This window comes from Notamacropus eugenii, chromosome 4, assembly GCF_028372415.1.
Source record: "Notamacropus eugenii isolate mMacEug1 chromosome 4, mMacEug1.pri_v2, whole genome shotgun sequence".
In the NCBI taxonomy this organism is placed as follows: Eukaryota; Metazoa; Chordata; class Mammalia; order Diprotodontia; family Macropodidae; genus Notamacropus; species Notamacropus eugenii.
Genome location: NC_092875.1, coordinates 268,931,361 through 268,944,416, shown reverse-complemented (window position 1 = coordinate 268,944,416; position 13,056 = coordinate 268,931,361). Strand labels below are relative to the sequence as shown.

General features: G+C 38.6%; 1 protein-coding gene across 4 annotated transcripts in view; it reads left to right on the top strand.

Moving 5' to 3' along the window:
* PXDNL (peroxidasin like) overlaps positions 1-13,056 on the top strand; it is a 522,877-nt gene that overhangs the window by 435,155 nt on the left and 74,666 nt on the right. For all 4 annotated transcript variants that reach the window (XM_072604570.1, XM_072604572.1, XM_072604573.1 and 1 more), the window contains 2 exons: positions 28-185; positions 10,409-11,912. In XM_072604570.1, coding sequence (XP_072460671.1) covers positions 28-185; positions 10,409-11,912 — 1,662 coding nt within the window. The remainder of the gene's footprint in view (positions 1-27; positions 186-10,408; positions 11,913-13,056) is intronic.

Sequence of the window (13,056 nt, the reverse complement as noted above, 5' to 3'; positions counted from 1 at the left end):
AAATAGCAATGCTTTTGTCATCTGCAGAAGACCTCGAACTCCTAGTGACCTGCTGGCTCAGTTCCGTTATCCACGGGACCCCTTCACCGTTGAGACTGCAAGAGCAGGGGAGATTTTTGAGCATACGCTTCAGCTGATCCAGGAGAACGTGAAGCAAGGGCTCACTGTTGATTTAGAGGACCAAGGTTAGGATCTATAAGTGTTCATTTTGAAATGTGTTTCAGATTGTTGTCATAAACTAAAATAGCAATGAATTTTTCCGCTTTAAAACACCAGCATGCTTTAGAGACTTTTTTTTTAAACCAACCACTGAAGTGCAGGTGTTTATGGAAGCTAAGAAAGATGAAATAATAAAGTATTTAATCAAAGGATTAATCAGTATGCTATTGTTAATATTAGCTGGGTCCTGACTAAGTCTGAATGACCCATATACTACACCTTCTATTCCTAAGATCAAAAAGAGGTTGATTCCTTCCTACTACTTTATTTTCAGGTACTTTATTCTCAGGCTGTTATTTCCCTTGTTTACTACTGTAATAATACAAATTGCTTACTGAGTCTTCCGTCATATCCTTCCCCATGATATGTACTTTCCCTATTTCCTTCCTTTATGGGTTTTCACAGCCATTATTTTTATAAAACGTCAGAAGTCTACTTAGTAAATGCCATGGTGAAGATGTCACTGAAGTTTCTCAGGCATTTTACCTTTTTTCTTTGAAAGAAAATAATGTGTTTGTAAAGGTGACCTCTTCTTATTGTCAAGAACATGCTGCTTTTGATATTGCTGTAACGGTAACTCCCATGACCTGTTTCCCCCACCTTCTTGAGTTACTTCCTTTGGGGAAATAAACCGGGAGGTAGACCAAAACATCTTTTTCACGTGTTCCAGTGTGTACTGAAACCAAAATCAAAACAAAACAAAGCAAAACAATGCAGCTTCTCCCCAGCAGTAAAAGGAATTCCTCTTGGTTTTGGTTTTTTAATTTGTTTCCCTAAAATTTATCAAATTAAGATTTCTTTGGAATAGTTTTAAGGCACGGTGGTTGCAACAACCTCTATTTAAGACCTCTTTGAGACCTTATCCTAACATGAAAATGACCTTGAATTCCTGAAGGCTGTGCCAGCACATTACATTCACTTGGAAAAACTTTGAGTAAAGGCAGGCCTAGTGATAGATCCTAGGTAGGTTGGCAGAGTTCCTCACCATAAAGTCATCCAATAAGTAGTGAATATAGCAAGTCATAAAATGATCTACCAAGACATGGAGGGTTTTTAGTGTGGGTTGGTAGAAAGAATACCCATCTTTATTGAGCTGCTTGAAGAAGCTTGGTTGCAGAGAAAATAAGTGTTATGTGATTCAGAAATGGAATGGATTGTAGCTATTGGGGAGTTTTGTGAGGAGGAGTGTACATAATGGCATAGGATGGATGGCAAGATATCCCAAAATGCCTGGGATAGAGGCATGGATTTGAAGACTGTTATGGCACAATTTTATTTTATTTTTTTCAGTAGTTCTTTTTTTGAATGCTTAAAAATATATAATTTATTTATTTGTCAGTTCTCAATATGTACTTCCTCAAGAAACTGAATTCAGAATTCTCTCCTCACCCCCACCCCAGAACAACATGCACCCCGTTCACCCCTTCTTCCAGTCTGTCCTCCCTTCTTTTATCCCCCTTCTTCTATCCCCCTCCCCTCTGTTTTCCTGTAGGGCAAAATAGATTTGTACACCCCATTGTCTATACATCTTATTTCCCACTTTATGGCATAATTTTAAAATATGAGACAATCATCATGAAAGTAATTTAGGTGTTTGAACATGGACTTGTGCATCATGTGTGACCAAAATAATTTAAATTAACTAATAAAATAAATAATAATAATTAATAAAATTAATTGATAAAATAAATTAGATATAAAAATATCTAACTTTGAGTACTTTATAATTAGTAATCCCAGGATGGATAGAAATCCTTGAGACTTAGTTTTAGAAGGGTACATGAACAAAAGGAGAGGAGTAATTTGAGGTTTTGATATATATTATGAACATAATTAATAAAGCCTAGTAATTATATGAGGTTTCAACCTGTCCATTGGTTTTACACTCCTTGTCTCTTTGTGGGACCAAACATAATTCTTTGGTTTTCCTAAGTTGATCCTTAACCTTGACTCTATGCCTGAGTTCTGATGATAATTATTAATTTTCAGAGTCAGAGACATTGAAGATTGAAGGCATCCTAATCAACCTTTCTGCCTAGTCCTGTCCTGATTTCTTGATATCGTACAGGCCTTTCTTAGATTCCCGTAACTCTGTACGTTGGTATACAGTCTTCTTGAGGTGCTGTGACACAAGAACAGTAATTAATACTCATTCTCTGATGGTCTACCTTATTGGATGAATGTCTCTGAATTTAGCTAGGTAGACCCTTGGATAACCAGCTTACAGTGTTACAGAAACTCAAAGTCTCCCCATCTTTATGAGACCTGCCCAGAGGCTGCCCTTTACTGTGTATCTTTCAAAAACAGAGGACCATTTCAGCACCATGATGGTACTTTGAAGTAGGATTTGTGGGAATATCTTGCCAGAAATCTATATTTTAATCTCTGCTGACATTCGTCCAATCAAGTAATCACTATCATTTATTAAGCCACTCTATATGCCAGGCATTGTGCTAATCCCTAAGGACACAAAAAATTCAACAATACAGTTCCTGCTGTCAAGGAGCTCACAGTCTAATAACCTGCAGACAGCAGGGAGGTGGCACAGTTAGGAAGAGATCTGGCCTTGAAGTCACCTCAGATACTAACTGTATGACTCTGAGTAAGTCACTTAACCTCTTTCAACCCCAGTTTCCTCATCTGTAAAATGGGAATAATATTGACATCTACCTCAAAGGTTTGTTGTAAAGATAAAATGGGAAATTGCACAGCATACTTCACACCTTAAAACATGGTATAAATGCTACCTATCATCATTAATGTGTTATTGTTAATCTTTGTGAAAGAAAGATATGTTACAGTAAGAATGGAAGGTAGTCTCAAAAGGAAGGCACAGAGATTAAGGAAGACTGAGAATAATGCCTTTTTAAAAAAATAACTAACCCAATTTCTATTAGTTCCTAAGCTTGCTTAGTATTCATTTATCTGTTCTTTCCTTGATATTGATATCTCAACAGCTCTAGAAAGGAGAAGCCTTATAACCATAGTCAAATTGTTTCCTTTTAGTACTCACTCCATTCCACCCCCCAAACCCCCCATATGGTGTTTCTTGGCTCTGCAGTACTACATTCAAAGTGCACATTTCCTTCTTTGTGGATGTGCACTGATTGAGAAACAAAGAAAAATATTTTCAGCTCCAGTCTCCAGGAGTGCTCATGTAGTAGAAACAGCCTGAATTACAATGAAGACTCTCTTTACTCCAATGTGAAAGGAGATGAGTTATTAATGAATTATAATGGAACCCATGAAGCTTATTAGATTATCTTTCAACAGTAAAATACTCAAATAGCATTTAACTTTTTCTGATTTATTTGTTGCATGTGTAATTCATCATGTGTCTTTATAGTAGGTCCTTAAGTACTTTGGAGGGGAATAAAACATTTTGGAGTGTTTTGTGCTTATTTTAAAGGAAATAGAGAAGTAGATAGTAAAATATAGTCATATTCTATATCAATAAGCTATATATGTATATATAATCTGAAAATATTATTTCCATTTCCCAAACCATATTAATGTCATTAATAATGGTGATTCTACTCCATATCTTTTGGGTAACTTTTCTACTATATTATACTGTCAAAGGACCACCATTCTGACCATCACTCAGGCTTGCATCTACTATGTCATTCTTAATTCTTCATTCTTCCTTACCCACGTCTCCAATCCATTGTCAAATCCTGTTGTTTCTACCTTTAAAACATTTCTGATTATACTCCCTTTTCTTTACTTGCATAGCCACCACTCTAACAGAGCCCTTCACCTCTTCTGTGGTCTATTGAAATAGCTTCCTAGCTCATTGCACTACCTCAAGTCCACCCATCTGCCCCATCCTCCATTAAACTGCCAAAGTCACTTTCTGAAAGTACAAGTTGGACCATGTCACTCTCCTGCTCAACAAAATATAGCTGCTCCATATCATCTCTGGTACTAAATACAAAATCCTCTGTTTAACATTCAAAGTCCTTTATAACCTGTTGGGGGTGTAAGCTCAGTTTTCACGTGGACAGTCTCGGGCAGGTAAAAGTGAGAACTTGGTCCTGTGCCATTAATAACCCAGTGTAGCCACACTCCTCCAGTCACCTTATATCCTCTACCCCATACTCTTTGATCCAAGGACACTGATCTCTTTGCTATTCATCTAATAAAATGCTCCATCTCCTGACTGGTTGACCCCTTCCTCATTTCTGGCTTCTCTGGCTTCCTTCACGTCCTAGCTAGAAATCTCACCTCCTACAAGAAGCCTTTTGCAATCCATCTTAATTTTAGTGTCTTCCCTATGTTAATTATTTCCTATATGTCCTGGGCATTGCCTTTTTTTGTATGTAGTTGTTTGCCCGGTTGTCTCCTTCATTAAGCTGTGAGTTCAAGAGCACGTAACTTGCTTTGTGTCTCTGGTGCTTAGCACAGTGCCTGGCACATAGTAGATTCTTAATAAATGTTACTGACTGACTAACATTTCAGAGAATGCTTTTGCTTTCACCAAATCATGTCTTTGCGTGGGGCAATATTTTTCTTTATTTTTCGCACTCCTTAGTTTCTCTAGTTTCTTTCAAATCTCACTGTCTGCCAGAGCACTTCCCCATTCACCCCAGCTCCTAGTACCTTTTCCTCTGGATCCTTCTATCTACTCTCTTTTTATTCTGCATGTACGTATTATTAGCATATTGTCTCCCCTGTAGAACATGTGTTCCTTAACGACAGGAAATTTTTTGCCTGTCCAAGGCTTAGCCCAGGGCTTTGCACATATATAGCCTTAAATGCATGTTGATTAATTAATATAATGATTTCATTATTCCTCCACAAACATCTGTCCTCTGCAAAACACCCATTCTGCAAAATTCCTGATTTCTGGGGACTGTATTACGGTCTTTCTGGTCTCTTAGGTACTAAAATGGACTCTCATCCTTAAGTCTTTCCCTAATCCCTCTCCCATCCCCATATCCCATCAATCATCAAATCTCAACAACTTTCCCCAAAGAGTATTGTTAAATCTTTGTATTCACATACTCATAGGATAACTCTGGCCATCATTTTCTCTATCCTGGACTATTGTTGTAGTCTGTTACTATGTTTCCCTGTTTCTAGTCTTTTTTCTCTCTCAGCAATCCTCCGCACAACTATCAATTCAGTATGCCCAAAGAATAGATCTGAATATGTCCCTTCCCTATTCAGAAATCTTTGGCCACTTTTCATTGTCTCCAGGTAAGATGTTCTCAAAGTGTGCTGCAGAAAAAAGACTGTGACAAGGGGGTTGATAGGGAGAAGCCATGTCTTTCAAGTCAAAATTATATTCATAATAATACTAAGGATCTTTCTAATATTGTAAATATCAGTTGATGTGATCCTCATAAACAAAAGCTCTTTGGGGGTCTTCATTAATTTTTTAAGAGTATAAAGGAAGTCATGAGACCGAGAAGTTTAAGAACCATTGCATTGGGTTAAATGCAACCTGGTCAACCAGGCATTCAAAGTCTTCCACTACATGGTTCCCATGTATCTTACAAGACAATTCATATTTCTATTCCCTTCCCTCCTTCTTGCAACCACTCTAAGTGTGTACCTTCAAAGACCTAAAGGCCCCAAGGTCTCCCAAATCATCCTGTGTCATCTCCAGTGGTCGCTGGATTCAGATGGCCCTGGAGGGGAAGTGAGGCTGGCGACCTGCACAGCCCTCCCTCACTGAAAACAAAGTCAAGTGCAAGTCATGTCACCGTTTCTCTCATGACATAGTCTTTTTTGGCAATGAAGGACAAACACGGTTATAACTGAGCCAATTAGCATACTAACTTCCATCTCTGTGTCTTTGCATAGGCTACTCATCATCCCCAAAACACTCTTCTTCCTCCTCGTTGTATGTTAGAAGCTCTAGCCTTTTTCCAGGCTCAGTTCACATAACATCTCCTAAGTATAGCATTTCCTGTTATTCCCACTTATCCTTGCTCTTCCTTCATGAAATGATTTTGCCCTTACTTCTTGGTTCATGTGCTGTAGCAGCCAATAGAACGTCAGCTCCGTGAAGATAGGGTCTATGTTTTTTCTATCTTTTTATACCTAGACACTAACCCTGAGCCTTTTACAGAGTGTGGGATCAGTAAATGTTTGTTGAATTGAATTTGAACCCAGCCCTCTCCTTTTAATGATGAATTCTGTTGCCAGTGAATATGAATTCATTCACCTCTCTTGTATGATTTTCCTATAAACTATCACAACCTTACCTCTCCTTGGCTCAATGAAATGTACCCAGGAGCTTGACTTCATTGTCAACGTTTTTATTCGGAAGAGACATCTGGGGCTAGTCTCATTATTTCAGTTTTATAGACTCAGAGAACTTAAGTATTTGTCTGTCATCACAGAGCTAATACATGTGAAGACCTATATTCAAATCTGTCTCCTCACTCATTAGAAGCAGCTGTGTGCTTCAGCAGGTAGAGCTTCCTGGAGTCAGGAAGACCTGAGTTCAACCTATATTCAAATCTGTCTCCTCACTCATTAGAAGCAGCTGTGTGCTTCAGCAGGTAGAGCTTCCTGGAGTCAGGAAGACCTGAGTTCAAATTTAACCTCAGACATGTCTTAGCTGCATGATCTTGGGAAGTCACTTAAGTTTTGTTTCAGTTTTCTCAACTATAAAATGGGGATAATATCACCGACCTCCCAGGGTTGTTGTCAGGATCACATGAGCTAGTATTTATAAAGTTCTAAACAGAGTAGTGATAATAATAACTAATAATAAAAAATGCTTGTTCTATCACTTTCCTCACTTATCATACTGAACCCTTTCCATTAAATCATGCTTCTGTAGGGGTGTGTGTGTGCATGTTTGTATACATATATATGATATATGTATATATGTGATATATGTATACATATACACAAACATGTGTGTATACACATTTATATGTATTTACCCATATCTTTCTAACATAATTAAATGTATTTTATATGTATCCTAAAATAATTATATATACTTTTATGTATCCTAAAATTTCCTTGGATATAAAAGCCTTGTGGCTACAATTTGCCCTCAGAAGGTTGTGATGCACACTCATCCACTTCACTGACTTGAGATCATCTTCACCCTACCCTCAGGAAAGCCATATAGCTGAAGAATGCCTGTTGTGCAGTTATCTAGTTTGTGATGTGAAGTTGAGTGAAATCTACAGAGCAGGCCTATCAGTAACTAGAAAAATCAACAAGTATTCGCTAAATGTCTCTCATGTTTTAGGTGCTAGGAAACAAGAACAAAGTGAGACAAAGGACTGACCCTTCCTGAGTTTGACTCAGACTTCCACAGGAGAACGGCTTGGATTGCTATGGGGAAATTGTGTTGTGCTTCTAATGACCTTGTGCTTCTCCCTAAAACAAAAAGCCTCCTTAACAGTGTCAGTCGTCTTCCTTTGATTCAGTGTGATTGTGAGTCATTGAATACCATGGCTTTGAAAAGAGTAGAAATGTTGAGTCATTCAGAACACAAATGAAGAAGGGTAGAAAGGGCAGGAATAGGCTGTGCAGATTACTGTTGACAGATTGCCTAAGAGTAGGGGCATCAAGGAAATCATGAGGGAGATGTATGATGGGAAGAGGTGAGTCAGTGACACAGCTAGAATGAGAGGCAGCCAATGACAAGAGACTGAGTAGAAGACACATAGACAAATATATAAATGTATGTGTACATATATGCATATGTATATATACTCACTCCACTGGGGGAAATTCATGCCTTCTTGTCCTATGTGATTCTTCTCCATTTTCATACATGTACACATGTATATATTAGAATATATGTATATTTGCATGGAAATAGGAATATGTATGTATAGATATAAACATATACATACACATACCTATATAGAAATTTGGGTGGGTGGATGCACGCATGTGTGTGTGTGTGTGTATGTGTGTGTGTGTGAATGGGAATAAGAAGGCATGGCTCTCCACCACTAGAGTGAGCACTCGTATTGATGATACATTAATTTGTTGTAGCCGCAGGTGAGAGTTGACATGAAAAGTGGACACTAAAGGTGGAAAAGCAGCCCTGAAAATGGCTTGGCAAGCCCCCGCAGCAGAGGTGCTGGTCTCCTGAACATACCCCAACTCTCACTTGTGCCTCCTAAAAGCTATGTCATGCACAGCAGCCACACCTGCTAAACCTGCCTTAGCAGACAGGCTAAGTTGAGGGCAAGTGAGGGCGATGTCTACCCCCCGCATATGGCTTCCCTCAGCAGAATGGGCAGATGAAAACTGTTTGTTGCAGTTGTCATGAAGGGGGCTGAGGTAGGTGCTGTGGATTGCTTAGAGCTTGGCCAGACATTGAAGACACACACCCAGGTCATCCACTGCATCATGGGCCAGTGCCAGTCATTGACTTTTGTCCTTCCATTGGACTTCAGTGACTCGGAAGACAGTGAGGCAGATGATTTTGTGAAATTCTGTCTGACTCAAATCCAATACATGTATGAGTCAAGACATTACAGGTAATGTTCCCGGTCTTCTTTTACAAACAGCAATATGAATATGTAAAACTATAAACTTTCTGTTATGTGTCACTTGGTTAACTTTGTATTTACCAATGAGTTGAATTTTTATTTCCAGGGAATATCCTATGTTTTATTATATCCTTAGCTTTCAGTTTTTGCTTGGTGTTTTATAGTCTTAGTTTGTTATTCAGTTATTTTTTAGTCATGTCTGACTCTTCATGACCCTATCTGGGTTTTTTTCTTGGCAAAGATACCAGAGTGCTTTGCCATTTCCTTCTCCAGATCATTTATAGATGAGGAAACTGAGGCAAAAGAGTTAAATGATTTGCCCAGAGTCATGTAACTAGTAAGTCTGAGGCCAGAGTTGATTGAGATGACCCTAGGCCTGGCAATCCATCCACTGCACCACCTAGCTGCCCCTAGCCCCAGATATTTATCTTCTAAGTTTTACTTATTTAAGCCATGTTCAGTAGATCTCTTTGGAATTATGCCCTAGAGCTTCCTGTTATTTTTCCGGTTTCCTTAAAGTTTTTGTAATGATGTGTGTTTAAGTATACATGTATATAAATAAGAATATATTTTTCAAATTGTGTTTCCATCATTTCTATGAATATCAGTAAATTAATAAGTCAAATAAATCAACAAGCGTTTCTGAAGTTCTTAGTAAGTATCAGGGACTGTTAGGCACCAATAATTCAGAAACAAAAAATGAGACAGCCTTTAACCTTCAGGGCAGAAGATACATAGATATGAAAAGATAGGCTACATACAAAATAAATGGAGCTATTTCAGAGGGATTCAAACAATTGGGGTAATCAGGAAAAGCCTCTTAAAGAGTTCATGAATGGAATGTTGAAGACATGATAAATTCTACTTATCTACTCACTAATAAATGGATTATTCATATATATGTGTATATCTATATCTATATATATCTAGCACCATATGTTTGTGTTCTTTACTTATCACATTTCATTATTATTTGATAATTCTAGTTTTTATACCTACAAATTTTTGTATATTTGGGTTTTGCATTGTTTTACTATATGAGTTAACTTTTGATTTTTGAGTATATGGCATTTTAACTTCTAACCTGTATTATTTAGCTGTTTAAATTCCCTTGTATTATTTTGTTACCTTTGTGAAAATCTGAAATACCCTTTGATTTTGCTCTTAGAACTTTCACTGAAATGCTTTCATAGAAGATAGGAAGTGAAACAATGTGTTAGCAAATACAAGATCATTATTTAAGGCATTCTTTTTAAGGGGCAGAGGACAAATGTGGTCCTTTCAATACACCCACACCCCCCCACACCCCCCACATACTTCTTTGCTTAGGGTTTTTTTCTTTTTCTCATTTAAAAATAACCACAGCTAGGGCAGCTAGGTGGCATAGTGGATAGAGCACCAGGCTGGAGTAGGGAGACCTAGGTTCAAGTCTGGCCTCAGACACTTAACACTTACTAGCTACATGACCCCGGGCAAGTCACTTAACCTGATTGCTTCACAAAATAAATAAATGAATATAGGAGTGAATTAATACAATAAAAATAGCCACAACTATGCAAGCTTTGTGTAACATCCTCAGTCAATGCACACTGGATTATGTATTTCCAATATTCCCACACTATTATACATTTTCAACATTTGATAAATTATCTTTCAAGTTGGATTTTTGAGCTACTTTAATATTTTTCCATTGTTCTATATTTCAGAATTTCGTTACAATGACTTGGTGTCTCCACACTACCTCAGCCTCATTGCCAACCTCTCTGGATGTACAGCCCACAGACGCTCTCCAAATTGCTCTGATATTTGTTTCCATCAAAAGTATAGAACCCATGATGGCACATGTAACAACTTACAGAACCCAATGTGGGGGGCTTCTATGACTGCTTTTGAACGAATTCTAAAACCTGTATATGAAAATGGCTTCAATTTGCCTCGGGGCGTTAGCCCAAACTCGGTTTCCAATAAGTATCCACTACCACTACCCAGGATTGTCTCCACAAAAATGGTTGGGACAGCAACCATTACCCCTGATGATCGATACACTCACATGTTGATGCAATGGGGCCAATTTTTAGACCATGACTTAGACCAAACGGTACCTGCATTGAGTATGTCTCGTTTTTCTGATGGTCAGTCATGTAGCTCTGTGTGTACTAATGACCCTCCTTGCTTCCCCATCCTTGTCCCTCAGAATGATGCTCGGTTGGCAAATTCACGATGTATGTTCTTTGTCCGTTCCAGCCCTGTTTGTGGCAGTGGTATGACCTCCTTGATGATGAGCTCAGTTTATGCAAGAGAACAAATTAATCAATTAACAGCCTACATTGATGCTTCTAATGTTTATGGAAGTTCTGACCGGGAATCAGAAGAACTTAGAGATCATACAGGTCAGAGAGGTCTGCTTAAGAAAGGGCTACCTATCCCCACTTCTGAAAAACACTTACTGCCATTTTCCACAGGCCCACCAACTGAATGTACACGGGATGAAAATGAAAGTCTGATTCCATGTTTCCTTGCCGGGGATCACAGAGCCAATGAGCAGCTTGCTTTGACAGCCATGCATACTTTGTGGTTCCGAGAACACAATCGGATAGCCACAGAATTGTTTACACTGAACCCACACTGGGACGGGGATACAATTTATAATGAAGCCAGGAAAATTGTTGGTGCACAGATGCAACATATCACATATAGTCACTGGCTGCCCAAGATTCTTGGGGATCACGGTATGAAGATGCTAGGTCATTACAGGGGGTACAACCCCAATGTGAATTCAGGAATTATTAATTCTTTTGCCACTGCAGCGTTCAGATTTGGCCACACGTTGATCAATCCCATTCTTTATCGTTTGAATGACACCTTTGGTGAAATCCCTGAAGGCCATCTTCCTCTCCACAAGGCCTTCTTCTCACCCTTCAGGATAGTTCAGGAGGGTGGCATTGATCCACTCCTCCGCGGTCTCTTTGGTGCTGCTGGAAAATTACGGGTGCCTTCTCAGCTTCTCAGTCTGGAGCTAACAGAGAAGCTGTTTTCTATGGCACATTCTGTGGCTTTGGATTTAGCTGCCACCAACATCCAAAGGGGGCGTGACCATGGAATCCCACCATATACTGACTTCAGGGTTTTCTGTAACTTAACATCTGTTGAGAACTTTGAGGACCTCCATAATGAAATTAAAGATCCAAACATTCGAGAGAAACTGAAAAAGTAAGTATATATATACTGCCTGAACTTAGATGTTACTTGATGACTGAAGGATATATTCTATATATAGAAATCTGTTTCTTGGAGATGTCATTCACTGTCCTAATTTTGTTAAAATTTAGTCTGCTGGGGATTGGTGGTGGAGGGGGATTTTCATTTTAGTGGAAAGATGTGTGTTAGAAAGCATTTTGGATTAGATAAGGCACTGTATTTGAAGTCAGTGAAGTCTAGTTTCAAAGTTTGCCTCAGAAACTGACTAGGGATGACCTTGGGAAATAACTTTACCTCTCCAAGTCTCAGTTTCCTCATCTGTAAAATGAGATAGTTAAACCTGATGTCTTCTAAGCTCCCTTCTAGTTCTAAACTTGGAGGCAGCTAGGTTGTACAGTGGTTAGAACACTGCATCTGGAATTACCCAGACACTTAGTAGTTATGTGACCACATGCAAGTCTCTTAACCTCTGTCTGTCTCAGTTTCCTCATCTGGAAAATAGGATGATAATAATGGAATCTACCTCATAGGGTTGTTGTGAAGATCTAATGAGATAATATTTGTAATACACTTTGCAATTTCAGAGCAGTAAATAAATTCTAGCTATTACTCAGGGGTGGGGAACCTGCAACTTCAAGGCCACATATGGCCTTCTAGGTCCTCGGGTGTGGCCTTTTGACTCAGTCTAAGTTTTATAGAGCAAATTCTTTTATTAAGGATATTTGTTCTATGAAGTTAGAATTTAGTCAAAGGGCTGCACTTGAGGACCTAGATGGCCACATGTGGCCTCAATGCCACAGGTTTTCCATCCCTAATTTCTATCCTATTCTTTAGAAACTGAAGTACTCCTGGTGAAGTGGAAAAAGTAGTATCCTTGGAGTTCAAGAACTGAATGCAAATCTTACTTCTAGGGATTACTATTTGTGTGAAATTGGCCATACCACATAATCTTCCTGGGCCTCAGTTTTGCTATTATTTATGAAACTGGGAGGTTGGTCTAGAGGACCTCCCTTCCAGCTGTAGATTTCTGAGCATCTTTTTTCTTTATAAACATATGTAGCTATCACTGCATTACTTATATCTGCTCACTTTTATAAAATTCACAGGAAAATCAGTGCCCTGGTAATCCTCTATCAAAAATACCATATTTTTTGAG